General features: G+C 59.1%; 1 protein-coding gene and 1 long non-coding RNA gene across 4 annotated transcripts; one reads left to right on the plus strand and one right to left on the minus strand.

Moving 5' to 3' along the window:
• The first annotated feature begins 4,617 nt into the window (after window positions 1-4,617).
• On the plus strand, window positions 4,618-13,265 carry LOC103010863 (uncharacterized). Its single transcript, XR_009009560.1, has 4 exons — window positions 4,618-7,809; window positions 8,578-8,710; window positions 9,419-9,567; window positions 13,146-13,265. It is a non-coding gene; the product is annotated as an uncharacterized LOC103010863 (long non-coding RNA).
• GATA2 (GATA binding protein 2) lies at window positions 12,187-24,811 on the minus strand. Of its 3 annotated transcripts, none has more exons than XM_057555195.1 (6): window positions 24,542-24,811; window positions 19,295-19,571; window positions 18,226-18,867; window positions 16,431-16,576; window positions 14,507-14,632; window positions 12,187-14,050 (listed from the first exon to the last, which is right to left on the minus strand). In XM_057555195.1, exons 2-6 carry the CDS (start codon window positions 19,521-19,523, stop codon window positions 13,751-13,753), a joined length of 1,443 nt encoding a protein of 480 aa, XP_057411178.1. In that variant the 5' UTR covers window positions 19,524-19,571; window positions 24,542-24,811; the 3' UTR covers window positions 12,187-13,750. The 3 variants fall into 3 exon arrangements, with proteins under 3 accessions (XP_057411178.1, XP_057411179.1, XP_007179242.3); XM_057555196.1 differs by lacking the exon at window positions 24,542-24,811 and adding an exon at window positions 20,231-20,433 and having other exon boundaries at window positions 16,431-16,573; XM_007179180.3 differs by lacking the exon at window positions 24,542-24,811 and adding an exon at window positions 20,231-20,433.
• Between the last annotated feature and the right edge of the window lie 882 nt (window positions 24,812-25,693).

Raw genomic sequence — 25,693 nt, forward strand, 5'->3', positions numbered from 1 at the left:
GGTGTGGAATTTGGGGGCTGCATGCCGAGGTGACTTCCCCTTCTGCAAGGCGTTTGGGCTAGTGTCCTCTGAGGCCCTACAGCGGAAGTGTTCACAGAGACCGGTGGGAGTGGCAGGGGCCTCTGGGGTCCCTCCTCAGGGCCCGCCCAGAGGAACAGGGCTGAGCTGACGCGACCTTCGCTCAGGCCCGCCCGCCCTTGACTCGCTGGCTGTCCGTCACTTTCCCTCTCTGAGCCTCTCTGCCCTCATTTGCCGGGGGGGGGGGGGGGGGGGGGGGGGGCGGGGGGGTGCTCCTCCCCTCTGGGCAGCCAGCCTAGCCGCCCTGGCCCGCCCTGAAGCCACGGCCTGGGAAGAGAGAGGACCCTGGGTGAGCAGGGGATGGTAGGCAGAGCCTGAGCTGACGCACGGGGAGGCCCAGAGAGGGCAGGGCGCACCCAAGGTCACACAGCGGTCCCAGGAACTCTCCCCGCGGTGAGCTGATGGCGGCCGATTAGGCAGCCACTTGGTATTCTGAGCAGCCAGAGGCCCCTCTCTGTCTCTGTAATTAATGGAGTGGCTTTTTAAAAGGATTCTAATCACCCCCGATCCTATCTGCTTATCACTAGCGTTCCTAATTAGATGATCCTGGCAGTCACTCGGCTAATTCCCCCCAGCCCTGTGCAGCCCTGCCCAGCCTGGGGCAGCCCACCCCACCCCCCAAACCGCCCCAGCCCAGCCAGATGGGCAGTTCAGGCCTTCTCTCCCCTCAGGGCCCCTGGTTCTCTAACTGCATTACCTTCAGGATGGATGGGTGACAGCGATGGATGGGCCGCTGGATGGACGGGGACCGGTGAGTGACAGACAGCTACAAGGGAGGGTGGATGGACAGACGGGCAGACTGGGAGGTGGAGCGCTCGGCCTGTCAGGTCAGGCAGCACGGCCGTTTACCAGCTCTGTGTTCTTGGGGAAGTCACTTCACCTCTCTGTGCCTCGGTCTCATCTCATCTGTAAAATGGGGGTAATCAGTATTTTCCTCATAGGGTTGCTGCGAGGACAGCTTAGAACAGAGGAGGAGCTTGCTAGTGTAAATTAACTACAGCAGTGTGGATAACGGGGGGCGCGGGGGTGGGTAGACGGATGGATGGAAGGACAGACTGACAGATGAGTGAAGGGAGGACAGACGGTCCGAGGAAGAATGGGCAAAGGGTAGAGGAACATACAAGCTAGTGGGCCGATGGGAACTGGGCAGGTGGTGGGGTCATCAGACAGGCGAGGGGAGTGGGGGGCAGCCTGTCTCCTCCAAACGCAACAGGATGATCTCAGCTCAGGTCCCAACACAGACATGGCTCAGACCTGCCTTCCCTCCCCAGGACCTCCAGGAAAACTTCCAGCCCAACACCCCCAGCCAGTGGACAGGTGCCCACCGGGTCCCCTGCATCCTTACCCTCAATCCCCACCCAGGTAACACCCGCTGCGGGTGGGCCACATGGTCTCTGGAGGCTCATATTTAGCCTCAAGTGGGCGTTTACTGCCTGAGAGAAGCCATCATTTGTGGGACCACCCGCACCCCCCGGCAAGTTCCAAAGTGTGCCAGCCTGCGGGGCAGCAGCTCTCGCCTCCCCGCCGGCAGTGCCGCAGCCCCCAGCCCAGCACTGCCGGGAACAGCCCTGGGGGGGGCTCTGATCCCAATTCCAACAGCTGGTCCTAAGCATCCGGGAGAATTCAACCCCCAGGGGCTCCCCAACACCCACGGGCCTCTGCAGCTGCTGAGTTGCGGGGCTTCCTAGGTCCTCCTAGAAAAAGTACAGAACAAAGAAGCCTGAAGCATCTTTCAAAGTTAAGGCCTACACACATATGCACACACTCATACCATCATCCATCCACCCACCCGCTCACCCACGCCACCCACTCACTGTCACCCACCCCCACCCCCCGACATGTTCCTGGTGCTCCCGTCACACCTGTGCTGCGGTCCAGGCGCTCTTCTAGGAGCTGCAGGCGTATGTGCCAGTGAACACACTAGATGGGGCCTTGCCCTCACGGAGCTGACTCTAGCGGGAAGGTACAAGAAACGGATGACGAGTGAAGGTTTCATCTACTGTCAGGCAGTGAGAGGTGCCGTGAGGAAGAAGCAGGAAGAGGGCTTCTCTTTCAGGTGGGGCGGTCAACAGGGCAGCCCCCCTGCACACATGCTCAGACCTAGGCCCCACGCGTCAGTGCACGCCTGGACGCACAAACACACGCGTATGCACGTGCGCACAAGCACACGCAAGCCCCCCACGAGGCCTGCAGCCCTGCCGCGGCTGCAGATCGGGGCCCAGTGTCCCCGAAGGTGCTGAATTCAGCTGAGTCACCTCCCTTTCGCCCACCCCACACAGGGAGCCCCCGCCCCAGGCTGTGGGAGAGAGAATGAGACGCACAACGAGCTTTGGAGGGAGAGGCGACGCCCGTCCGGGGCATTTGGGGAGGCTGGGGGGGTGGGGTGACACCTGGGCAGGGCCTGAAGGGGTTCGTTCCAGCAGGGTCTGGGGGTGGTGCGAGGGGCGGCGGCATTGGCCTCTGGTCTCAGCCTCACACACATGAAGGGCCCTGGATTTAGACAGCGGATGTCTTTCCAAGTGATGCGAAGCGCTCAGTCATGGAAAACGTAACATTTCCAGGTGGGAAGGTGTTCATCGTGCAGCTGTAAACACGCCTGCGTTCTCAGTCTGCACTGTCCTCGGTGCACGAGGAGTTCATCTTTTTCTAAACCGCTGGTGCCAACGGGGACGGTGCTCCCTCCCCAGGGGACATTTGCAATGACTGGAGGCACTTTTTTTTTTATATAAATTTTATTTATTTATTTATTTATTTATTTATTTATTTATTTATTTGGCTGCGTTGGGTCTTCGTTGCTGCGCCTGGGCTTTTCTCTGGTTGTGGCGAGCGGGGGCTACTCTTCGTCGCGGTGTGCGGGCTTCTCATTGCGGTGGCTTCTCTTGTTGCAGAGCACGGGCTCTAGGCGTGCAGGCTCAGTAGTTGTGGCGCACAGCCTTAGTTGCTCTGCAGCATGTGGGATCTTCCCAGACCAGGGCTCAAACCCGTGTCCCCCTGCATTGGCAGGCGGGTTCTTAACCACTGTGCCACCAGGGAAGCCCTGGAGGCATTTTTAATTGTCATGACTTGGAGGGGGTGCTCGTGGCATCTTGTGGGGCGAGGCCAGGGGCGCTGCCAAACTCCTGCAGTCACACGACAGGCCAGGTGTCACCAGAGCAAGGCCGAGATCCCTGGGCTACACCCCAGAATCATCATTTGATGTGCAGTTATCCTGCATTTCTACTTTTTGTGTGCCAAAGGCATTCACTTCTTTCACATGAACATTTAAAACATAAGGGTGGGGGCTTCCCTGGTGGCGCAGTGGTTGAGAATCTGCCTGCTAATGCAGGGGACACGGGTTCGAGCCCTGGTCTGGGAAGATCCCACATGCCACGGAGCAGCTGGGCCCGTGAGCCACAATTGCTGAGCCTGCGCGTCTGGAGCCTGTGCCCCGCAACGGGAGGGGCCGCGATGGAGAGAGGCCCGCGCACTGCGATGAAGAGCGGTCCCCACACCGCAATGAAGAGTGGTCCCCGCTTGCCGCAACTGGAGAAAGCCCTCGCACGAACCGAAGACCCAACACAGCAAAAATAAATAAATAAATAAAGGATAGTCTTCTAATTTAAAAAAAAAAAAAAAAAAAACATAAGGGTGACCTGTTTGGCTGTTTATTTCCTAATAAATTAATAAAGTCAGAACCTCGAAACATCGAGGGGTTGCCTGAGCCTGAGGGGACGGGGGCTGCAGAGGCTCAGATGCCAGGCCCAAGAGCTTGGATGTGTCCCGGGCTGGGGAGCCCTTGGGAAGATTTGAAGTGGGGGGAGGGGGAGGGACATGATCAGTTGCATGTTCCAGAAAGATCTCTCCACAACGAGCCTGCTTCATATCCAACAAACTGGTAAAAATGCAAAAGGCTGACATGACCAAGTGGTGGTGAGGATGCGAAATTCCCAAAACCTGCTGGTGGGAATGTTAATTGGGACAAGAAGTTTGGAAATTCTTGGCCTTGTCCTGTCAGTGGGAGGGTGCTGAGTCCCTTGACTCAGTAGTTCCAGTTCTAGGCTTACCCCCCCCCCCACCCCGGGAGAAGTGGGGCCTGGTGTCAGTCCGGGACTGCAGGACATTGTATAAACTGTCATGTTGGTCCCTCTCGCAGAGTCTTTTCTCTGGCTGGCTTTGAAGGAGGAAGCTGCCGAGAATCTTACAGCTGCAAGGAAATTGATTCTGCCGAAACCAGAGGGAGCCTGACAACCGATCAGTGTTTCCCTGGTCCAGCCTCTGATGAGAACCCAGCCCTGGTCTACATCTTGCTTGCAGCCGTGTGGGACCATAAGCTACACTGCGCCTGGGCTCCTGACCCACAGACCGTGAGACAGAAACGTGTGCTTCTAAGCTTCTGAGTTTGTTGGGATTTCTTTTTTCTTTTATTTATATTTATATATTTATTTATTTATTTATTCATGTATTTATGTATTTATTCATTTTTGGCTGTGTTGGGTCCTTGCTGCTACGTGGCTTTTCTCTAGTTGTGGCGAGTGGTGGCTACTCTCTGTTGTGGTGCGCAGGCTTCTCATTGCGGTGGCTTCTCTTGCTGCGGAGCACGGGCTCTAGGCGTGCAGGCTTCAGTAGTTGTGGCACGTGGGCTCAGTAGTTGTGGCATGCGGGCTCAGTAGTTGTGGCACACAGGCTTGGTTGCTCTGCGGCATGTGGGATCTTCCCGGATCAGGGCTCGAACCCGTGTCCCCTGCATTGGCAGGCGGATTGTTAACCACTGCGCCACCAGGGAAGTCCCTGTGGGGATTTCTTACACAGAATAGAAAATCATTACGGGGTCAGGGAGGGGGGGTGTTGTATTGTTAGCTATAGTGACTATCTGAAATATTTCATAATTGAAATTAAAAGGTTATGAAAGATCCCCATGGCTGAAGAGACAGATTGCAGAGCACGAGCTGGAGGCCAGCGTGCTGCTCTGTGGGTGAGGGTGGGGCTGGGCAGTGTAAGGGGGCTCAGGGAATGTGTAGAAACGTCCCCTGCATCCCTAAATTCTGAGGAAGGGGAGGGGCTGTCCCAGCGTCCCCTCCATGCCTGGGAAACCTGGATCACAGCCCTCCCCCCAGGTCAGCACAGCCCAATCCTGGGGGAGGAGCAGGGAGAGGAATAAGGACGGCGTTTTCCCAGGATCCCCTAGGGAGCCCTGCCGTGTGGGCTGGGGGGACAGATGGAGTGGTAGGAGGAGGCCGCTGGGCTGGGTCCACCACGTCCGTCCCCTGGGAGAAGACCCCCGCCCCCGCTCCAGCCTGCACGCTGGGGGAGCCATCCCAGGGAGCGAGAGCCCCAGCCCTGCCTGTCCTCAGCGTCCCCAGCTGTACAGCAGGATGATCTGAGGGCACCCTGCCCGCTTGGGGGCAGGATGGGAGGAAGTGCTGAAAGCACCTGCTGAACAGCCAGGGCCGTCCCCTTGGCCCTCCCATCCCTGGCAGCCTTAGGTGCTGTGGGGAAGGAAGAACAAGGAGGTCCCCAAACACCCTGGGCTTCTAGGAGTGGAGACAGGCATCGGGGCTCAGTCTGAAGCCCACTGAGCTGAAATGGCATTAGAAGGCGATCTCCTTGTTGGGTGGGCTCTCCAAGGACTGAGGACCCTTTGCCTTCCACATATTATCCTTGTAACAACCCTGCAAAGTGTGGTCTTATTTTACTGGTGAGGAGTCAGGATTCAGAGAGGCTAAGCCACTTGCTCAAGGCTGCACAGCAAGAGAGAGGCAGCTCTGTCTGCCCCGCAGCCAGGCCTTGTCCGTCGGTGACATTGGTTAGGAACTGGGGAACCCTGAGGGGCTGAGGGGAGGGAGACTTCAGATAAGGCTTCCTCTCGGATCTTTGGCTGGGGTTTTGAAAGGTGAAGAGAAGTTCTCCCGGCAGATCTGAAGGGGAGAACATCCCAGGGAGAGAGACCAACCAGGAACAGGGTAGAGAAAAGAAAAAAGGTTTTGTGAATGATTACTTCCTGCATTACAAAAGTGGCACATAACACCTGAAAATATTAGCCCAAGTTTATAAAGTGAAAAGTACCCTCTCACCACCCTGGTCTCTCATACTTCCCGGAAGTAACTGCTGTTATTCATTAGGCATATGTGTTCCCGGGTTTTTTTCTATATGTACACAAACATTTTTAAAACAGAAAGTCATGCGTTATATATTGTTCTGCAGCTTGCTTTTTTTTCCCCCAAAGAACCCTGCAGTTTAGCTTTTATTTCTAGTGTTTCTGTGAAGTGCGCCTGAGGAGAGCTTGGAATTTCAATCAGCATTCCCACATACGGCACATGCCAGCGGCTGTTTCTACTACCTGCAGGCCTTTTCCATTTTTCTGAGAGGAGAGGTAAAAAGTGGTACCTCCTTGCAAAATGTGCATGTACTTGATTCTTCCTGAGGTTGAGCTCCTGTCCAAATGTTTATCAAGTGTTTATTTATGTCTATTAGGAAGGACCTGTCTGTGTATCCTTTGCCTGGTTTTCTCTTTTGTGTGTGTGTGTGTGTGTGTGTGTGTGTGTGTGTCTTTTTATTATGTACTGCATTTTTGTATTTTGAGTTTTTGCATGTTTGCATAATTGCAAAATTATCTCCCATTTTGCAATGATTATTTTTAAATATTACTTTTTATTATTAAAGCTATTAAACCTCGTTAAAGAAAACCTGGAAAATGGGGAGAAGAAGGAGAAATCATCTATCACAGAGCTGTCACCATTTGTTAGCATTTGGTGACAGTTCTTTTCCCAGATGCTGCAATGACTGTTGTCATCGTGTTAGACACTCGTAGCCCGTGACTTGGCTCTAAGAGCGTAACCTTCAGGAGGCATTTTAAAGGCTTTCTAGTGGATGTCCGGTAGTTCCCTCACCTCTCTCCTTTTTTTATTGTGGTAAAATACACGTAACGTAAAATTTACTATTTTAACCATTTTAAAGTGCCCACTTCAGTGGCATTAAGTACATTCACACTGTTGTACAGCCATCACCACCATCATCTCCAGAACCTTTTCATCTTCCCAAACTGAAACTCTATCCCCATCAAACACTAGCTCCCCATACCCCCTCTCCCTGTCTCTATGAATCTCAGTGCTCTTGGGACCTCAGATAAGTGGGATCATACAGTATTTGTCTCTTTGTCACTGACTCGTTTCACTGCGCATAATGTCCTTAAGGTTCATCCATGTTGTAGCAGGTGTCAGAATTTCCTTTGTTTTTAAGGCTGAATAATATTCCATCGTATGGATGGACCACATCTTCTTTATCTGTTCTTCTGTTGATGGACACTTGGGTTGCTTCCACCTTTTGGCTACTGTGAACAGTGCTGCTGTGAACAGAGGTGCAAATACATGCTCAAGTCCCTGCTTTAGGTCTTCTGTGAATGTCCTCTCATCATGCCCTTTTTCTGAGTATTTAGGTTGTGTCCAATCTCTCCGTTTTGTAAATAATGATGTCCTGAACATCTCTGTGTCAGAGCTTCTTGCTAAAGGTATTTGGAAGATTACTCAGCATTCAAGTCTCGGAATTGGGATTGTGATCTCAGAGCTCATTTCAAACGCATGGTCCCAGGCGTTACCCCACCACTCCCTCCCTGCTCCAGAAGCTTTGGCATCTTGTGTGTTCAACAACTTTTCCTTTTTTCTCTTTGGTTCCTAGAAAGGACAAACTTAACCTTGAGGTTTGCAGTGTTCCTTTGTCATTTTATCTGTCAGGGAACCAACCTGGGTGATCCAGCTGGTAAGTTGCAGTGGATAGTTTCAAAACTAACTCCTTAAGAAATCTGGAATGTGGAATAGAATACATGTGACATCAGGACTCAAACCCAGTGTCCCTGAGACCCAGACAGGCCTGGGCAAGAGGGGCCAGGTAGAGACAGAGACAGGGCTTCCTGAGGGGAGAGATGTAGAAATGGCCCTGCAGACACACAGTTCCCTCCGGGCCAGATCTTCTGCCTATTTTTAAGTGAATTTCCTAATTTTTTTTTTTTCGCCGCGCTGTGCGGCTTACGGGATCTCAGTTCCCCAACGAGGGATTGAACCTGGGCCATGGCAGTGAAAGCCTGGAATCCTAACCACTGGACCACCAGGGAAGCCCCTGAATCTCCTAGTTTAAAATCATTTGCAATTCATTCATATATTTGTCAAACATCAGGCTGCTGGTCCTAGATCAGAGCAGGTCTTTGCCCAGGGAGGTGCTGTTCCGCTGGGTGTTCCAACACCACTGGATTGAATAACCCTCCACACTGCATTGATCAGGGCACCTCCTTTATCATCCATTATCTTATAAATAATAGGGGCTCTTTCGGGCTTACCCGAGCCTGAGCCATTGATCTGCTTATTCTGACAGCACAACCACAAGGTTTGAACAATTGTGATCATAGAATCTTGCTTAATACTGGAAAGCGTTATACACACACACACACACGCATGCGCACACACACACACACACGCACGCACCTCGCTCTATTTTCCCTAATTTTCTGACTTGTTCTGCTGGTCTTGTTAGTTTTTCCAGATAAAGTTTGGAATCGTTTCGTCATTTTGCCTAAAAGCAAAACAAAGCCAGTGGCCTTCTGATGTGCTGACCGTGCTGTCAGCACAGGACAGTCCTGTGGTTCGTCGTCTTCCCTTCGTCCCAGGTGAGGAGGATGCAGGCATTCCTCCCAAACCTGGTTCCCCTGGGGTGGGGTCCGTTCTGTGGCCCTGGGGACTGGAACGCTTTTTCCTTTCCCTGTTCCCAGCAGTGGGTCAGCAGGAGGCAGGAGGGGCTTTGCGGGGGGTGGGCAGAGCTGGTCTGTAAGAATTACAGCGGGGGGTCGGGGTCTTCCTATTGAACATGGGAAGAAGCAGCCCGGGAAGGAGGAAGGGAGGAAGGGCCCTGGGCCGCCAGCCCCACTGGGTGCAAACAGATGGAGCAAAGGCCAACCCAGCCCGGGCACCCTGGCGCCGCCCGCAGAGCCAGAAGGGCACCATCGCCCTGAGAGGCCTGCCTGCCTCCCGCCCGCCCTACCTGGGGGCTCTGAGGCCGCAGAATCGAAACTGTTTCCAGCACAGTGACTCTGGGCCGCGGGACTCATTGCCGCTGGGGTGGGCACAGAAGCTGCAGGAGCCCCGAGGCTGGGTCTGCTGCCCAGCAGTGACTTGCTGGGCCTTGAAGCCGGCCTCCAGGGCCAGTGTGCGTCCCTCTCAGCAGCATCGCCGCCCCCACCGCCTTCCCTAGCTCTGTCAGAAACAGCCCTGCCCCGCCCCGGCAAGGGTCTTTGTATGTTTCATCCCCCACCCGAATGCCAAGAACAAATGGGGTCAGTAAACGTTCGTGGGATAAATGCGTGGATCTCATTCGACAGGTGTTTGGGAAGCACCTACCGCCAACCCATGAATGACTGGAGACGCGAGAGGGACGAGACGATCGCTGCCCTGCTCTTCTGGACCTGAGCACCCTCCGCGATGCCTGGCCTGGGCTCCTCCAATAACACTGGTCCGCAGAAGGAAAGAAGTAAGACTGGGAGTGATAGAGAAATGAGGGGAGGCCGCCGTCAGTGTGGTCGTTCTGGGCTCTGGATTCTGGCTGGAGGTCCTGAGCCACGTTCTAGACTCGGGCGTCCACGTCCTCAGTGCTCAGTTCTGGGTTCTGAGCTCCAAGCTCTAGGCTGTGGCTTTGGGGGTCCACATCCAAGGCCCAGGTTCTGGGCTGTCTGTTCTGACATCTGGATTCCGAGGTCCAGTTTCAGGGCCCCAGGCTCAGAGTGCTTTGCCCTAAGTTCTGGATTTGGGGGTAAGGCTCAGTGCTCTGTGTTTGGGCTCTGGCTCCTGAGTTCTGGGGTGCAGACTCTCTGGGTCTCTAAGTTCTGGACTCCAGGTTCTGGCCCGGGCTCTGGATTCGGGCCCGGTGGGTAGGCCCGTTTGCCAGAGGCCACACCGGGTCACCACGGTGCTCACTGCCTAGGATGTAAGCTGCCCAAGCGCAGAGACTCTTGCTTGTCTCGTGTGCCGTGTGGTCCCCACACCCAGGGCAGTGCCTGGCGTCTCAGTGTTGATCGGGCACGCACGTGTGTGCACTTGGATGCACGATCTGATAGACGCTCTCACGAGCCAGGGCACAGGCGAGCAGGACCACCCCTGCCCTCGCTGTGGCCACGGCTGCCAGGAGGGGAGGCCAGACCGCCATGAGCTGGGGAAGGGCTGGAAGGGGAGCTGCTGAGGAGGCCTGAGAGGGCCCAGGGCCCCTGCACTTCGAGATGGGCGGGCAGTGCCCCCCAGCTACACGCCTGAGCTGGTCCCTGCTTGCTCTGCTTCCCTTCCCCACAGGAGGGACACGGGCAGGGTAGCCGTGGCACGGCAGGGGCAGCGGCGTCCCGAGGCAGGGTCCCAGGGCCGCTCCCCCATCTCTGGCCTTCACAGGACCATCGCCTCCCCAGCCCCGAGCGACCCCCTGCGGGCACACAGTCTGGGATGAGGAGGATGAAAGGGGAGCCTCCTGGACAGGGGACTTGAGGGCTGCTTGGAGCAAGAGGTTGACCATCAAATACCATCAGGACCCGGGGAGCAGAAATGATGATGATTAGGGTCAGGGACGGGGGCACGAGTCATGGGGAGACGGTGTCATTCAAACGTGGCACAGAGATCTTGGTGATCAGAGTGATCTTTGGTTGGCGATATCATTAATCATACACCAGGAACATGGGGGGAGTGAGGATGTGACGGGAGCATTGGTGTCATGTGTTCGATAATCAAGGGTAGAGGAGATATTGGTGGTCAGAGTCAGTGATGAGCCACCCAGAGATCTTGGTGGTGTGTGATCTTCTGGGGATCAAAGGCATTGATGATTAGAGAATCTAGTGATCAGAGACACAGGTGACTGGTGATACCGATGACCAGGGAGGTTGGCGATCGGGGTATAAGGGACATCGGTCATCAGGGACTTGGAAGATGAGAAGACCCAGCGACCACCGAAGTAGGACACAACGATGAGCGCTGAGCAGTCAGGGTTATTAGTAACCAGTGTCATGGTGACCATGTTGGTAGTCAGAAAACCTGATGGTAAGAGGATTCCAAGATCAGGGGCATTGGCCATCACGTACATTGTTGGTTAGAGATGTTGGTGATTGGAGAAAAGTGACCAAGGACGTTGCTAAGAAGACATTAATGATGAGAACTTGTGTGCTTGGAGATGCTGATCCCATATGAGTGATCAGATCTGTCATTGATTAGAAAAATATTGATCAGTGACACTGGTGGTCGTACTTCTTGAGGACCTAGGACATTAGTGACAGGGTGCAGTGGTGACCAGCACGCTGGTAATCAGGAACATGGGTGATGAGAGGTACCGACGATCACAGACACAGTGGTTATCAGATGTCAGCAACCAGACACATTGGATGGAAATATTGGTGAATAGGTATGGAACGTTGGTGGTAAGAGAGATTCATGGTCAGACATATTATTGGTGAGCAAGGTCGGTCACTGGAGACACTGGTGGTCACATGTTGTGGATGTCAGTGATCAGAGGGCATTGGTGAAATACTGGTGGTCACGTGTTGGTGATCAGTTGTTAGTAATCAGATGTCTGTGGTGGTCACAGGCTCCGGTGATGAGACAGGTCATTGATCAGTCTCAGTCATGATGACTGTCTCCAATAACCGATATCACTGATCAAAGAGGACAGCAATCAGTGACATCAGTGATCAAAGACACTGGTGACCAGGTTCGTCAATGAACATGAATACTGGTGACCAGGTGGCTCAGACACAAGAGCTGACTGACACCTGGAAGGAAGAGGATGGCATTGGGAGGGAGATCAGTCCTTGCTGGGTTGTGTGTGTGAGCCTTTAGGAGAAGGGTCAGAACGTGGGCTAAAGGCTGCAGAACCCATAGCCTTCCTGAGCCTCCCCGGTATCCACCCAGCCAGGACCCCCGCCAGGTGGTAATGAGAGAATTCAGACGGGAGCAATTCAGGGGAGGAGGGTCAGGATCTCAGACCCCGGCCAGACAGGGCCCCTCTCCTTTTCCAGGGGCCCTTCCATCCAAATCACAGGCTGTAGGACTGATTCTGTCTTAATGATCTCGGCACCTGGGACTCAGGAGCCCCAGGAGCCCACAAGACAGGCCAGAGGCATTCACAAAAAGTATTTTATTACTCTTAACAGTTTTCACTTTGAAGGAATAGGAAGATAGCATACAATTTTTACAGACAATATATAAATGTTGTACATAATCAACAATAACTTAGTTCACTAATCCAAAATAAAACAAGCCAAATAAAACATAAGACCAGAAAATACTGCCGATTCTTTTTCTTATGCGGATACTAGTACAAAATAAGTTACTTCTGGCTGTGGTGCCCCCCATATTGCACTTGGACTACATCAGCACAACCCTCTTCCTGGGCCGGGTCCTTGCTGGCCACTGCACCCTGCCACTGCCGCATACAGAATCTAAGCTCGGACACAGTTATGTACAGCTGTACCTTGGGAAGGATCCAGACAGCCACAGCAAAGCAGAGCAGAACCCTGGCATCTCCCAGGACCCAGCAGGTCATGGCCTCTCCCTCGGTCCTGGCTCTGACCCACCCCCAGCTCCTGCCTTCGCCACCTGCCAGGTCAGCCCCCTGGAAGCCAAGAGCAGCCAAGGCCCCACCCCTGGCCCCTGGCTCCCCGTTCTAGGGCCGTGGGATCTGAGAACTTTTCCAAAAATAATTGTGAAGCTACAGCCTTGGTTTGTAGGTTTTATTCCTTTCCATAGCAAGGGCTTTTGTGGCAACGTACAATTGACTGGACCCAAAAAGAGTTTAAAAATGAAACAACTAACTCATCGGCGAGTTAAGCTTATGTAGTTTTTTTCTGTTTTTTTTTTTTTTTTTTTTTAACATTTTCTTCTTTTGTCTCGGAGTTGGGGAGGAGGGGGTTTAGGGGTTAGCAGGAGGACGTATGTACAGGGGTCCGCCGGGCGGAGGAGGCGGCTGTAGCTCAGACCCGTCTAGGGCGCACGGGTCACCCCAGCCTCAGCCTCAGCGCCAGGGGAGCCATCGGAGAGACGCTTCCCCTCTCAAGAAAACGTTTCCTTCCTGTGACCCAGCCCCGGCCTGGGAATCTGCGCGGGACCGCCCGTGATTGTCTCTGCCCTCGGCGCCCGGCCGCGGCCCCTCTGGATTGGCTCAGCCCGGCCTGGGTTCAGCGCTTTCAGACAGGGAGCCAGTGGAGAGGGTGCGGGCCGAGGTCCCCGAAGACCTGCCCCCGGAGCCGGGCACGGGGAACGGTCAAGTGGCACTTGGCGCCGAGGAAGCCCCGCTAACTTGGGGCAGCTCAGACCACCCAAGTCTGCCAGTCCTGGTGAGAAACGAGCAAAATAAATTACTTTTGCCTACTCCCTTTTCCTTCTACGACGCGGTTTCCTTCGTGTGTCCCTTGCCCCCAGTCTTCATAAAGTCGTCCTTTCCGCTCGCCAAACAGTTATCCGTGGCGGAGGCCCCACCTGGGAGGCCGAGGCAGCCTCCCAGCCCAGGGAAGATCTTCACAGTGACGGCCGACGGGCCCACAGGTGAGGCAGCGTGGGGCTCCGGCTGGGCTGGCAGGGCAGCATCAGTCTCCGGGGAGGGACAGGCAGCTGAGGGTCTGGTCCCCGCCCCCCATCCCGAGAGCGCCTTCCTTGGCATCTGTCTGTCGGTCCGTGGGGGGCGGTCCCTAGCCCATGGCGGTCACCATGCTGGATGGGTGGGGGTGGCCGAAGGACAGGCTGGAGGAGGGGTGGATGGGCGTTGGGGTGGGCAAGATGTGTCCCGAGTGGCTGAAGGGTGGGAGGTGGCCCACAGGCGCCATGTGTCCGGCCAGGGCAGCCGCGCTGAAGGGGGACGCCTTCTCCTGCATGCACTTGGACAGCTCCTCAAAGCACTCGGCCCCCTTCTTGTTCTTCTTGGACTTGTTGGACATCTTCCGGTTCCGAGTCTGGATGCCTTCCTTCTTCATGGTCAGCGGCCTGTTCACCTGGGGGCAACCACGGAGCTTTCAGTGGGTGGAGCTCCCTTCCGAGAGCGAGAACCCCACCCCCAGCTCGCACGGGGGGCCCCACTTCCAAAGGCCCACCGCCCACCACGGTCTTCTCACCAGCACCGCTGCCATCTTGAGAAAGGTGCTTTTCACCGCGTGGGGCTGCCCGGCAGCCTGCAGGGCGTTTGGCCTGCGAAATGCCAGCGCCGCCCCCCTCATCGAGCCACACCGCCAAACCCCACCCCAAAGCCGAGATACCGCTTTCCTCGACCCACCGGCCCCTGCCCCTCCCATCCTCCCAGCCAGCTTGCCCCCCTTGTGGGAAGCCCTTCTGGCGCTCAGGGCAGCTTCCCAAGCCAAGCCACGCTGGAGATTGCCGCCGAGGCCTCTCCTGGCAGCACAAAGCGCAGCGGTCCCCCGGGAGGGGGGGCGGGCCAGGCAGGGCGGACTCACATTGTGCAGCTTGTAGTAGAGGCCACAGGCGTTGCAGACAGGGTCCCCGTTGGCGTTTCGGCGCCATAAGGTGGTGGTTGTCGTCTGACAATTTGCACAACAGGTGCCCGCTCTCCTGGCGGCCGACTGGGAGGGGAGGGGAGGGGAGAGGTGGCGTCAGCAGGCTGGGCTCCCACGCCCCCCCACCTCCTCCCAGACCCTCGCGCCACCCCGGCCCCCACCAGCTTAGCCCAGGAGCAGCAAATCTCACAGGGGAATCAAGGCATCTCAGAGCCGTGGAATTCTAGAATCTGAGCCCTAAACCATCACAGAACTTTAGAATAAAGGACTCTCTGAAGCCTGATCTCAGAATCAAAGGGGTTGCAAGAGCTGGAAGGAAAAAGTAGCCACCTCCCCCGATCACCAAACAAACAATCTAACGCTGCAGATGGGGAAACTGAGGCTCTGAGAAGGGGTCTTTGGTTTAGAAGGCTGGCTGGTCCCCCTGGAGCACCTGGGTCTGGAGCTGCACAAAACCCATAATCCTGGGCGTGTCTGAACCCCTGAGGCCAGAGGAGGGGGCCCTGCAGCTGCCCAGGGCAGGGATGTGAAATGCTCAGGGAGTCGAGCTGCAGTGTCCAATGCAGTAGCCACTAGCCCTGTGGCCATTTTAATTGAACTACAATTTAATTCAGTTCCTTCAATTGCACCAGCCACATTTCAAAGGATCACTAGTCCCAACATGAGCTAGAGGCAACCATACTGGACGGGGCAGACCTACAAAGTGTCCATCTTCACAGCTTTATTGGACAATACCGGTCTATCTGTCCAGCACCCCATACCCCAATCCTGAGTTCTAACTGCCCCCTAGCCCCTCAGGAAATGCAGGGCAGAGGTGACCTGGAAACGTCTGGTTTCTGGAGAAGGGAGCTGAAGGCTCCCAAGAGAAGAGGCAAGAGAGTCTTTACCCCAGAAAGCAGAAAGCCCTCTCCAAACCCACAAGAGCACTTCCCAGGGAACCAAGGGCAGCAGGGGTGGGGGTGGGAGGCGGGAGTGGCCCCAGGCCCCAGCCTGGTCCAGAGGGGCCGGCCTGCAGCCACGGGGGTGGGGAGGGGTGAGGGTGAGTAAGCAGCCTGAAGCTGGAATTCTGACTCAGGGACCAAGCCCGCATCCTCCCCCCGGGCCCTCACCCCGCCCTCGCTCCAGGGGAAAAAAAAGGGGGCCCCCGAAGCAGCAAGCGATTTAAGCCTCATAAATCACTTCGCCCTGAAAAAATATATTTATTATTCTTAGCATTTTACGCATTATTTGCAGAGTGGAGGGTATTAGAAGTTTCAAAACAGCCCAGCGAGAGGCAGGACTGAGCCGAGGAGAGACTGAAAACTGGCGGAGTCCGGAAACAGATACGCGAAGTTTCCTTATCTTTGGGCTGCAGATGTCCGGATAGGAAACTCCGGCAGGAGATCCGAAAGGGCATTTTTTTTAAATCACTCAAATGAAAATACACAGTATAGGTGACTCCATGGAAAAATAATAAAGGGCAGGTTTTTTTTGGTGGTTGGTGTGTGTGTTTTATTTAAATAAGCGTGAGGAGACTGTGTGGGGAAGCCAGGGAGAGCAGCCTGGGCTACAAGGAAAATTACTTCACGGCCCTATTTTTAAAAGGAGTTTAACAGAGGCCAGGGGACCGGACTTGGGCCCCTGGATGCTCAACTTCGGGGGATCCCTGAAGGTACCAGGTGGGCTGCAGAGGGGAAATCTGGCCTGAAAAAAATCTAGCCTAAAAGCAGGGCAACCCCAACTGACACCCAAGTGATTTTAATGATAAGAGTTGAAGCGACAGAGCACCTGTATTTGAAGGTTTGTTTTTCTTGTAACTAACTGTCAGCTCCCGCCCAGGTCGACGCCCCCCGGCAGCCCCCCAGCCCAGGCTGCCCGCTCCTACCAATCTCCGCTTGGGCTTGATCAGCGGCCGGTTCTGCCCGTTCATCTTGTGGTAGAGGCCGCAGGCGTTGCACAGGTAGTGCCCGGTGCCGTCGCGCCGCCAGAGAGGGGTAGCCGTGGCCCCGCAGTTGACACACTCCCGGCCTTCTGAAAGGGGACAGGGGGAGACACCAGCCCGTTCAACCGACAGTCACCGGAGGGGGCCGGCGGGCCAGCCAGGCTGCTGCAGGGTGTGACTTGTAGTTCCAGCCTGGCGGGAAGAGGGACCCCGGAGGTGGGATTCGGAGAGGAGCTTAAGGCAGGGGAAGGGGGCGGGAGGGAGGAGTGCGGCCAGGGCCCCAGGGATCCTCAGCACAGGGAGAGGGTATTTACAGCAAACTTTGCCTGCCGACGGCAGCAAGGCGGGGGCACGAGTCGCCAGCTCGAGCTGGCTTGGCTGGGAGGACTCGGCCCCCTTTCGAGTCCCTCTCCTCTTCTGTCCCTGTCCTTTCTCCCCAGCGGCATCCCTGCTCCCCGTCCTGTGTCCTCAGCCCCATCTTTCTGTTCTCCGTCCCTCCATCCACGGTCACTTCCTTCTCAATCCCCCACCTCCCTGCCTTCCGCCGAGGCCCTGGACCGGGGTGGAAGTTGCTGTTCTTTAAAATGAAATAAATAATAAGCCCTTTCGTTTTTTGAGGCTGAGTAGGCTAAGTGACCTTGGTCTGTTGCTGGTGGTGGTGGTATTTTGTTTTGTTGTTGTTAAAAGGCCATCTGGAATTCAGATAGAATGTAAAACAAATTTGGGAGAAAGGACTAATTAAAGGCAAGCGAGCTGGTCTGAGCAAAACAGGGCCCCGAGGTGGGACCGGAGTGGGCGCTGGCGGCGGCAGGCTCGAGCCACACAGCTGCCTTAGCATGATGTTACCCCGGACATTTCTCCCCATTTAGTTTAAACTAAGCTGTCAGTCCATACGGGCAAGAAAAGGCGGTTTCTGGACTCGGCAGCAGAAGTTTTAAAAATCTTCCTCTTCCCCATCTTAAAGGATTGGAAGGAGGTGTGGACAGCGGGAGCCCCACACCAGCCACAGCGGCGTCTGCTCTGCAGCCGCATTCCTGCACAAACCCAGCCCGGTCCCAGCCAGTTCCCGCAGCAAAGGGGCAGAGGCACCTCCAGCTCCTTCCCCTCACTCCAGCCCTCAGGGAGGGAGAGTGAAGGACATGCCAGGGGGCAGGGAGCGGGATCAGGTCCTGGGAATTTTGCCTGGGGCGGGGTGGGGGGCGGTGGAATCTCCCAAGAAGATTGGGAGCCATCGAAATCCCAAGACCAGACTGATGAAGTCGGAGATCCAGATTCCTTAAGGGTCCGGAGCCTCTGGGAAGGGCTGAGTGCACCCATAGCACGCACACACGTACACACACGTATACACCGCCTCACTGCTCTCACCTGCGTATTGCATTCTCTCACATGCTAAGTCATGAGGCTGCTCAAATTTTCACTTAAGACTCAGGGAGGGGAAGGGGGGATTCCCGTTCTGTGTTCTGGTCGGGCAGTGGCCAACCTTGGAGGGGAGGGTGAGGAGTGGGGAAGGGCAATAAACTTTGGGGCCACCAGGAACACTTAAGAAAAGGGCAAAAGTTTTAGGGTCCCTTGTCCCCCCGTTCTGGGGTCTCAAAGATCTGCTGGGGGCCATTAGAGGGGGACGTCACCCATCCCGGATATAGGACACCGACACTGCCCCATCTCCCACATCACGGCCCCCTCCCCCGCAAAGCACAAACCGTCCCCACTTCCACTAGCTCTCTGGCCCTGCCTTTACCTGAGCACGAGCGCGCCTTGCTCCGCTGCTTAGGGGTGAAGCTGGAGGCTGGGCCACCCAGGAAGCCTCCAGGGTGGAAGAGCCCGCTGCTGTAGTCGTGGGCGGTGGCCGGCACATAGGAGGGGTAGGTCGGGATTGGGTGGTGCGTGGCAGGCTGGGTGCCCATGGCAGCCAGGCCTGGGCGCAGGGGACTGCCACTTTCCATCTTCATGCTCTCCGTCAGTGACACCTGGTATTTGACGCCGTCCTTGTCCTCCCCCCGGGCCGCACCCCCCCCTGCGGAGGAGGAGGCTGGGGAGGCAGCCCCAGTGGTGCTGGGGTCTGGAGACACTTCTTTGGGTGGCGTGGGTGGGAAGCCAAAGAGGTGGGAGCCCGAGTGGGCTGCAGTCGGGGGGAGGGAGGCCACAGAGCTGCCAGCGCCTCCCCCGCTCCCACCCCCTGCCCCTGGGTACACAGAGAGGGGGCCTCCGGGGCCTCCGGCAGCCGCGGGGTGCAGCGGCGTCTTGGAGAAGGGGCTCACGGTCCAGGGGTTGTGGTGATGTGCTGCAGCCGCGGAGAGGGCTGCTTTGCCCCCGTCCAGCCAGGGCAGCCCCGGGCTGTGCAACAAGTGTGGGCGGCACATCTGGCCTCCGGTCAGCCGGGCTGCGGGGGTGAGGGAGAGGGGTCAGGGTGCACGAGGCTGCGCCGAGCCGGGACACGGACACACAGGGCCACAACGCCCCACAACCAAGTGACCCCTCCCCAAAGAAAACCAGAACTGTAACACCCCAACCGGCAATAGTCAGGAATGTCCGTCCGGAGCGGAAGGACAAGTGGCGGACAAGTGGCACACAAGGACCCCCGGACAAGCCTGGAGGAAACCCTCACAGGCCAGCTGGAGACGGGCAGAAGCCCTACGGGGCCCAGACCCTCCCCAAGAGGCCGCTGCCCGCTCCTTTCCCGGCCCGATCTCTCAGCTGCTCCGACTCCTGCGGATCCCACATCCGGGAAGCAGGCAGCCGGGCCTCGTCCCCTCCCGCGCCGGGCGCTCCGCGTCTGGGCTCCCCGTCACCCACGGGCCCCGGCTCACCATGCGCGGGGCTGTAGGAGACGCGCGCCCGCGCGTGGGCCGGGTTGGCGTAGTACGGGTTGCCCTGCGAGTCGAGGTGGTTGAAGAAGACGTCCACCTCGTCGGGAGGCAGCAGCTGCGCGGGCTCCATGTAGCTGTGCGCCAGGCCCGGGTGGTGCGGGTCTGGGTGCTGAGCGTTCAGCACGGCGGGGTGCGCCATCCAGCGCGGCTGTTCCGGAGCCGCCTCCATGGCCGGCGGCGGAGGCCCGGGACCTGGGCGGAGGCGGTGGCGGCGTCCCTGCACGACGGAAGGGGGCGTGAGGGGCGCCCCCACGGCCCGACACCCCCAAAGCCCCGCCACACGGCGTCCCGCGCGCCGCTGCGCCCCAGCCGAGTTCAGCCGCGGACCGGTCCCGGCTGGGAGGAAAGCCCAAAGCTCAAAACGAAAGGAGGGTGGGGGAGCCGGCTCAGCCACGCACGCTCCCACGGTGACCCGGGTCCCGGAGCCACGGACTTGTGCGCACGGGGTCACACGCGGGGCCAAGCACGGACACCAGCGGCCCCAACAAACGCGCAGAGTCGCACTTCAGCCAGACGCTCACCGCCCCCCCCCCTCGCACCAGCCCTGTACACAAACACATAAACACGGGCTGGAAGTTGAAGACAGGCGCCCGAGCACCCACGGGGGCACACGAAGCTAGCGACACGCACAGTACTACACCTGGCGCTGACACGGACTGACCTCGCCTCCCCAAACACACACGCTGCCCCACGAGCCCAGAGCCAGCCCACCCCCACCCCCCGCGCGCACTCCCCGGCGACACGAGCAGGACCTCTCACCGAGGCACACCAAAGCAGTCACCCGCAGCCTGGCCCGCGGGGCCCAGGCCCCCGCAGTGACCTCTCAGAGCCCGGCGCGCCCCAGGCCCCCGGCCCGCTCTCGAAGCCCAAACTTACACACGCAGCGCCGCGGGAGGGGGCGCGGCCTCGGAGCGGGCAGCACGGGCGGGAGCCCGGGGGGCGGCGGGCTCAGGGACGGCGCGTCGAGCGGATGGCTGGGCTCACGGGGTGGGAGCGGGGGTCAGCGCGCGCCTCGGCCTCCGGCCCGCCCGGCTCCGGCCCCTCGGCATCCTCCGGCCGCCCTGGCGCCAGCTCGCGACTCCTGCACAGACATGAAGCGGGGGCCGCGCACGCCTAAGAAGCCCGCGCCAGCCAATCAGCGCCGCGCGCCGCCCAGCCTCCGCCCCCCATTGGCTGCGCCCGCAACTCCCGGTCCCCTGGACTCCCGGACGGACCCGCGGGCCTGCCCCCCTGCGCCTGCCCGCCTCCTCCCCGCGCCCTCCCGGCGGCCCCTGCTGCCGACGTTCCCCCCAGGACCCGCACCCCGCGGGCCGACTGTGCGCCCCCTCTTGCGGACACTCTTGGTTCCCCTAACCTCCGGGCCCTCCTCCCAGTAACTAACCTCCAACTGGGCCCCCTCCCCGGGAGCCTGGGCCGCGCACCCTCTGGGTGTTTGGGCGTCCTCTCCCCGGGACCCCAGCCCTTCCACTCTCTCGGATCCCACCTCCTTTACCACTGAACGTGGCCATGGGAGTCCAACTACCTACCGAGACCGTTCCCTCCCCCAACTGGGGCTCTGGCTAAGCGGGGGGTAGGGGGTGGGGTGGGAGGACTGCTGCGGGACAGCAGGATCGGTGAGGGGCAGGAACTACAGGGCCCCCGTGGGCACCTGGGCCTCGGACAAGAGGCCTCTTAGGACGGCCGGACCTGGTGGAGGTGGCCTGGCTGGCAGCTCCGGAGAGGGGGAGGGGGCGTCCCCTTCCCGGGCGTGGCCTTCGCAGACCAACGGGCCGAACTGCCTGGGGCGAGGCCGTGCAGACCCGGACTGGCGCCGGCGCCGGCTCGAAGGAGACGCCTCCGGGCAGGAGGAGGCATTTTTTTCCTCGCGAAGGGGGGGGGGGTCCCTAAGGCGGCCCCTGGGGAGAGGGAGATGGTGGTCTGAGAACTCCGTCCCCTAAGTCACCTGGAACTGCTCTCCACAAGCCTACAATCCAGAGATCCGGCTCTGTGGGTGAAGTGGGCCGGGTGCACAAATCTCTTTGCTCTCTCCCATTGTATAGACAGACGGAAGAGACCGAGGCTTGAAGGGAGCCTACGGCCCAGGATGGGGGTCGGGAACAAAAAAAAATGGGGGGGTGTGAAGGGACAGGTGCGGGGGTAATAGGGAGTAATCGACATCCTCCAGCCCCCTCCCCTCGCTGGTCCACGGCTCTCGGGGGTAGAAGCCCAGAGGGATGCTAGGTGGGTCCGCAGCAGGGGGGAGGGCCGGGGTCCTGGCCACCCCCAGGAGGGTGGGGGGAGGGGCGGCGGGATTGACAGTCGGTAATTGGGTAACTGGAGGCGGCTTCTCCGGCCGGGCAGCCCCGCCACCGCGACGCCGGGCCCCTGACGTCACCCGATTCGCCAGGAAATGAACTTTTTAATAATCTGAGGAGGGAGGAAAGCCCTCGGTCCCCTCGGCTCGGGGGGCACCAGGCCAGGCCCGGCTCCGCCGGCGCGCCCCCGTCACCCTCTCCCAGGCCAGCTCTGGGCAGCGCCAAGGGGGCGCGGGCTCGGGCTGGGGGCCTCCTCCTGCCTCTGCGTCCGGCTGTCCGTTCGTCTGTCCGAGGCCCTGGCGCAGGTAAAGGCGCGCGGACAGGGGTGCAGAGCCCCATCCCGCTGGGAACCCGCGCGTCTCCGGCCCTTGGGGCCCGTCTGCCCTGGCCGCCCGCGCGCCTCCCGCTCCGCTCCACTCCAAGGCGCGCGGGGCCCGGGCTTCTCGAAACTCCGGTCTGCGGGAGAGGAGGCCGGCGCCCGCCGAGTAAGGCGCGCCGGGGCCGGGAACGGGAGCTCGAGGCCGCGGGCGCCGGGCCTCGGCAGCCGGACCGGGCAGGTGAGCGGCCTCCGTGCCTCCCTGTTCGCGCGCCCCGAAACGCGTGCGGTCTGGCCCAGACCCGCTGTCTCTCCGTACGTCTGTTTCTCCTCCCCGCCTTTAGCTTACGATTCATCAACGCGTAAAACGCGATCGCCGCGAAGCCTCCAGCCTGTTTCGTCGCCTCGGAGCCCAGCAGGAGCTTCTCAAAGAAAACACGGCCCCGGGGACAATCCCCCGTGTCCGGCAAGGCTGCCCCACAGGAGCTCAAACCCCAGGACCGAGCGCGGGAGGCCCCCGACCCTCAGGCCGGCCGCGAGGCGGGGAACGCCGGAGCCGAGCGGAAGCTTGCCGCGGGGCCGCGATCGGAGCCTCGGCTCGCAGGGAGGTGGTCGTTCCGAGCCCTCAGGAAAGCAGGTAATCGCCTTTTTCCCCCCAAAGGCGCGGTTCAAATTATCTCCGGTTCTGGGTGGGTCTGCAGTTTCATCACCGCGAGCTCGGCTTCAAGCTCCTCCGGGGCAGCCTGAAGCCCCTCCGGGGCAGCGTCCTGCCCACTGCCGGGATGGAGGTGACCCGCCCGGGTGGGCCCCTGCCCGAACGGCAGCCCTGCGCTGCCCGCCGGCCTGGCGCAGCACGGAGCGCGGGCGGGGATTTAATTACCCCGATCGGCGGCTCAGAAAATCGCCGCGAAGAGGAGCTTAGCAGGGCAGTTAAGCAATGCTCGAGCAGGGGCCTCAGGAGATCCGCACCAGCCTCCCTTCCCGCAATCCGGGCCTAGAGAAAAAAAGGGAAAGGGGAACCCTGCCAGGGTCTCTCGAGGCCGTGGGGTTGCCTCCCTGCAAAAGGCAGGCAGACAGGCAGCCGTCTTGGCTGAGGCCTCCACATTGGTTGGAGCTCCTGCGTTGGACGCGGGACTGCTGCGTTCTCCAGCAGGAACGAACCCGCCTGGGAGAGAAAAGCGGGGCACCAGGCCCCAGGGCCCCTAGCTGGCCAATAATGGGGGGGGGGGGTCCCGCTGGTGAGTGTGTCTGCCAGACAGACCGACGGACATAAGCAGGCGCCATGCCCACCGGGCAGCGAGACCATCTCATCACTTCGGATGGAACAAACCTCCAGAGAGGGTCAGGTCAGCTCCCAGGATGGGCTGGGGTGGGCATCCTCGGGGCTTCGGAGGGCGGATTTATTTCAGTTTACGGCCTCGGACTTTGGGGTCTACAGAACACGTTTAGAGGGACACGTTCCTTTTTTCCTTCCTTTTTTTTTTTTTTCTTTTTGTTCACTCCCAAGTATTGTTGCAAATGCGGGCCGCTGCCCTTTGGTCGCACTAAAGCTGTCACTTTCCTTACATGGGAACAAGATTTTATAAAGGACTGGGGAAGGGCAGCGGCAAAACTAAATTTTCTAACGACCTTTTCCGAATGACTGGAGATTCCCTAGCAGAACGCGGCTCAGAGCTGCCCGGGGTGCTTTCTCGGGAGTTGGGGGGTGCAGAGATCCGAAGCCCCGTTCTAGAGAACCTCAAGGCCTCGGCCCGGCACTCAGCTGCCCAGGTCTTCCCCATCCTGTGCGACCCTCCCCTCCCTGCCCTTTGTTTAAATTTGGCTCACCTGAGGCGGCCCCTCTGGGACCATAAGTTTGCCTTCTCTCTGTAACCTAATTCTCACCTTTTCCTATGGGCATCTAATTGGCCGGCAGTGGAGGGGGTGTTTAAAGAAATCCGTTTGCTTAGGGGCTGCCTTCCTTAGGGATATTTAATTTGCAACACAGCGGCCTCACTGGCAATGTGCCTTGAGGGGTACTGAGGAGGAAGTGGGGGCCGCTCTAGCCAGAGGGGTTCAGAAGTCCCCTCTAAGGCAAGGCCTCAGATCTTCTCGGGCCTCAGCCATCCTCCAGAGGGGCTCCCCAGTGAGGCGACCAGGGATCCAACAGCCCCTCCCGCTCTTTCAGGTTCACTTCCAGCCCCCAAAATCTGAAGTCTCCCTCTCCTCCCGCCTCCATGCTAATTCTCCCACCCCAACCGTTTTCTGGGCCTTTTTGAATTGTAAAGACCAGGGTCCAACGTCCTACTCGTGTCCGCACCCTGGGTGGAGGCTCCTCGGAGACCCTGTATCTCCTTACGAGGTTCTAACCGCCACCTCCAAGCCCGACAGCAAGGGGCCCTGCTGAGACCTGCAGACAGTCGAGCCGCGTTTCTCCCTCCTCCATGAACTGCCACGGTGTGCTCGGAGGCCTGGCAGCCCCGCAGCCCGGCAGCAGGACAACTGGTAAATCCGTTTCGTTAGACGCAATTTGTTTGCAATTTGTCAACCCGGCTGGCAAACGCTCCCCAGACGCCTGGGCAGCCGCACTGGCCCTACCTGCTTCTCGAATCCTGCCTGCTCATGAACGAATCCCAGCGCGAGGTGCCTGCGTAGACCCAGAGCTCACTGCCAGATGTTCCCGACCCCGGGAGACGTGGCTTTTTCCAAAACAACGAATTTCCTTCCGTGTTTTCCGGGAAAGGAGCGGCCGCCACATCCGGGGGCCCTGAACGCCAGAGCTTTCCCCTCGCGGCCGAGGCAACCTGGAGTTCAAGCCTGGCCTCCGCCGAAGGATTCTAAATGCCCTGGGTCCAGACAGACCAGACCGCCGCCGTCTACGCCTCCCGCCTCCCGGAGGCAGATCCCGAGACCGCGGCGGCCCCATTCTTATTGAAATCCCACTAAAAGGATTCCGACTCCGGCTCGGGGCAGGGGGGAGACTTCCAGACCCCGTGCTCTCCCCCATCCGCACCCCAGCCACACAGGATAAAGGGCCGCGGGGCGCGGCGCCCGGGGGCGCACGCAGGAGCGCGCCGGGTTAAGCCGCGCAAAGCCGGCGCACGGGACCAGCCGGCAGGTGCAGCCGGCGAACGGCGGCCCGGCTCGGGCGCATCGCCGCCGCAGCCCGGAGGTGGGGGGCGGCCCAGACAAAGGGCCCAGCACTGGGGCTGGGCGGGGCGGGGCTTTGCGTCTCTCGGAATAACCGGGCCTCGAGGCCTATGGCTCCGTCCGAGAAATGGGAAGGCGGCAGGCCCCAGGCGGGCCTGCTGTCCACAGCTCTCCAAACGCTCCCTCAGGTTTAGGCCCCTATGACCTGGGGTTCCAGGCGCTGGTATAGCCAGGGCGAGCCCCGAAGGCCACATGTCAGGGGCCACTGGGCCAGGCGGACCGCGCGATTAGGGTGCCAGCTGGGCCGAGCCTGGGGGCTGGAAGGGCCCTGGCCAGGCGGAGAAGGGGCGACTTACCGAGCGAGATGCGGCGGGCGGCGCCCCCGGGCGGACGGGGCCGGGGCGGAGCGGGGCGCACAGTGCGGTGCGTAGCGAGCGGGGCCCAAAGGATCCCGCGCGGGCTGATGGCGTTACCAGGGGGCCCCGGGCGGCGCGGCGAGCGGCCGCATGGTGCGCGTCGGGCCGCTTTTGTTCGCCGGGTGGATGACGGGGGCCGGCTGGGGTGGGGGCGACGGCAGCCGGGAGATAGACTTGAGCGGCG

Source organism: Balaenoptera acutorostrata, chromosome 10 (assembly GCF_949987535.1).
Source record: "Balaenoptera acutorostrata chromosome 10, mBalAcu1.1, whole genome shotgun sequence".
Taxonomy (NCBI): Eukaryota; Metazoa; Chordata; class Mammalia; order Artiodactyla; family Balaenopteridae; genus Balaenoptera; species Balaenoptera acutorostrata.